This window comes from Corylus avellana, chromosome ca9, assembly GCF_901000735.1.
Source record: "Corylus avellana chromosome ca9, CavTom2PMs-1.0".
Lineage (NCBI taxonomy): Eukaryota > Viridiplantae > Streptophyta > Magnoliopsida > Fagales > Betulaceae > Corylus > Corylus avellana.
The window spans coordinates 2,440,222-2,442,114 of NC_081549.1; the positions used below are offsets into that span (position 1 = coordinate 2,440,222).

The following is a 1,893-nucleotide window of genomic DNA, read 5'->3' on the forward strand; positions in this document are numbered from 1 at the left end:
TTCTTCTCCTTCACCCATCAAAACCAGCAACTCTCTCAGCAGAGACGCCGCCGTGGTGCGGTCGAACGCCGAGAGGTGAAGCCGGAGCACCACAACCCACTTTGTATTGGGAAGAGCATATATGCTTGCAAAGAACAGCATGTCAGCGGTGTTGCTGCATGATGACGACCAAGTGTTTTGGTTCAGTTCATGTTCAAGGACTAAATGGAAGGGTGAGATATTGGAGTGGTTTTCAGGGCTGGAGAGGCATTCTAGAGTACTGTGTGATTTTATTTGAACGAATGGAGCCGGAGATGTGATGAAGGAGGCTGCGTTTGTGGAATAATGGATTAATCTGGACTTGAGAATCGGATGGAAATTTTGGAGCTTGTTGATGGCATTTTGCAGACGTGAAATATCTGGAGCCTTGGAGACGAGGAGAGCGAGGACTCCTATGCCGGTCCCACCTGGCACCGCCCGGCACCAGCTATACTCGGTGCCACCAACCGGCTGGCCCTTGGGCTCGACACTTCGTGGGTTGAGCCGCCTCTGGCTCTGGCTAAACATGCTGTAGCCCTAGCAGTCTGATCAACTTCCTCATAAATATATCCTCTACATGTGGTGTACTGAAACACCCTGCACATGCATGCAGTACTAATACTCTCCTCGACAACCTCCCTCGCCCTCAATTATGTCGTCTTTTAATTTCTTTTGCTTCCATTTATTGATATTTCCTTTTGAGTCAGATATCGTGCTTGAACATCTATTTTATCGAAAAAAGAAAATATATCTACTTCTTTGTTATTTATTAATCTTATTTCCAAATGCAACCAGTACTTCAAGATCAGTTCTTTGTAAATTTGTAATATTGCCTGCCATGTGTTTGTATGGCCTCAGCTCGTTTGTGATGATACATTATGCCCCCTCCCTCCCATATAAAAATAAAATAAAAAATAATCAAGATTAATTAGGCGTTTTGCAACATTGTTGTAATTTTTTTTTAATAAAAAAATAAATATTTAAAAAATTTTAACAAGGTTTAACTCAAAATGTTATTAGCTTCGATTAATTATTATATTTTTACAAGCAAATCCTGTATGAACAAGACAGGCCGGATAGATATACTATTCATCCATCGGTCCCTTTCCAATATTCCATAGCCATTACATACTACTTCTGTACTTTATGCAATGTCGTCCTATGAAATCAAGTGGTGTGACAAATCATATGTTATGTAGTTTTGCAATTTAAACTCACATTAACCAAATTAATTGAATACCCCCAATTAATTGGTGCAAATTTCGTAACTCTTGTGCAGTGGTTTGGAATATTTTTTTCAAATTTTTAAATAATTTGGTTTGATCGGGAAAAAAATTATTAGTTATATTCAAAAAAATATTTGATCAATTAATTAAGAAAACAAAAGCTTTTCCATCACCCCTTCTGGCCGGTTTGGAGGCGGCTGAAAACCACGTACTCTATTTGGGGAAAAAAAAGAAAGAAGGGGAATTGGCCACCCTTTGGATTTTATTATTATTATTTTTCAAATTTATAATGATATTTTAGTCTTATTTCTGAAAAAATCGATTTTATTGAAAAATGTTAAGTTCATTTTTGTCCTTTTACTGATTTTGATGGGACACTAACAATAGGGTGATGGTTTGAAGGGTATGTGTAATTTTCCATTTTCTATCATTTTGTTTTGTTTTTTTTTTTTTTTAAACTCTCTCCCAGTAGATTATGAAGCAAAATAAAATAAGAAATTATTAGAAACCTAAATTTATCAACTTTTAAAGCTTTTGGTTCAAAAATATATTAGGATTTATTAAATAGACAATATCACTCCATTTCCCTTAAAACAGAGTGTCTGTAACAATTGTTTAGAAAAAAAAAAAGGCGGTTTAATGAATGGAA

At 36.2% G+C, this 1,893-nt stretch overlaps 1 protein-coding gene across 1 annotated transcript in view; it reads right to left on the reverse strand.

The window, feature by feature from the left end:
• Window positions 1–546, reverse strand: part of LOC132191691 (uncharacterized) — a 2,521-nt gene extending 1,975 nt beyond the window's left edge. Inside the window, exon 1 of the mRNA XM_059606784.1 lies at window positions 15–546. Within this exon, the coding sequence (XP_059462767.1) occupies window positions 15–546 (532 nt within the window). The remainder of the gene's footprint in view (window positions 1–14) is intronic.
• Window positions 547–1,893: the final 1,347 nt, after the last annotated feature.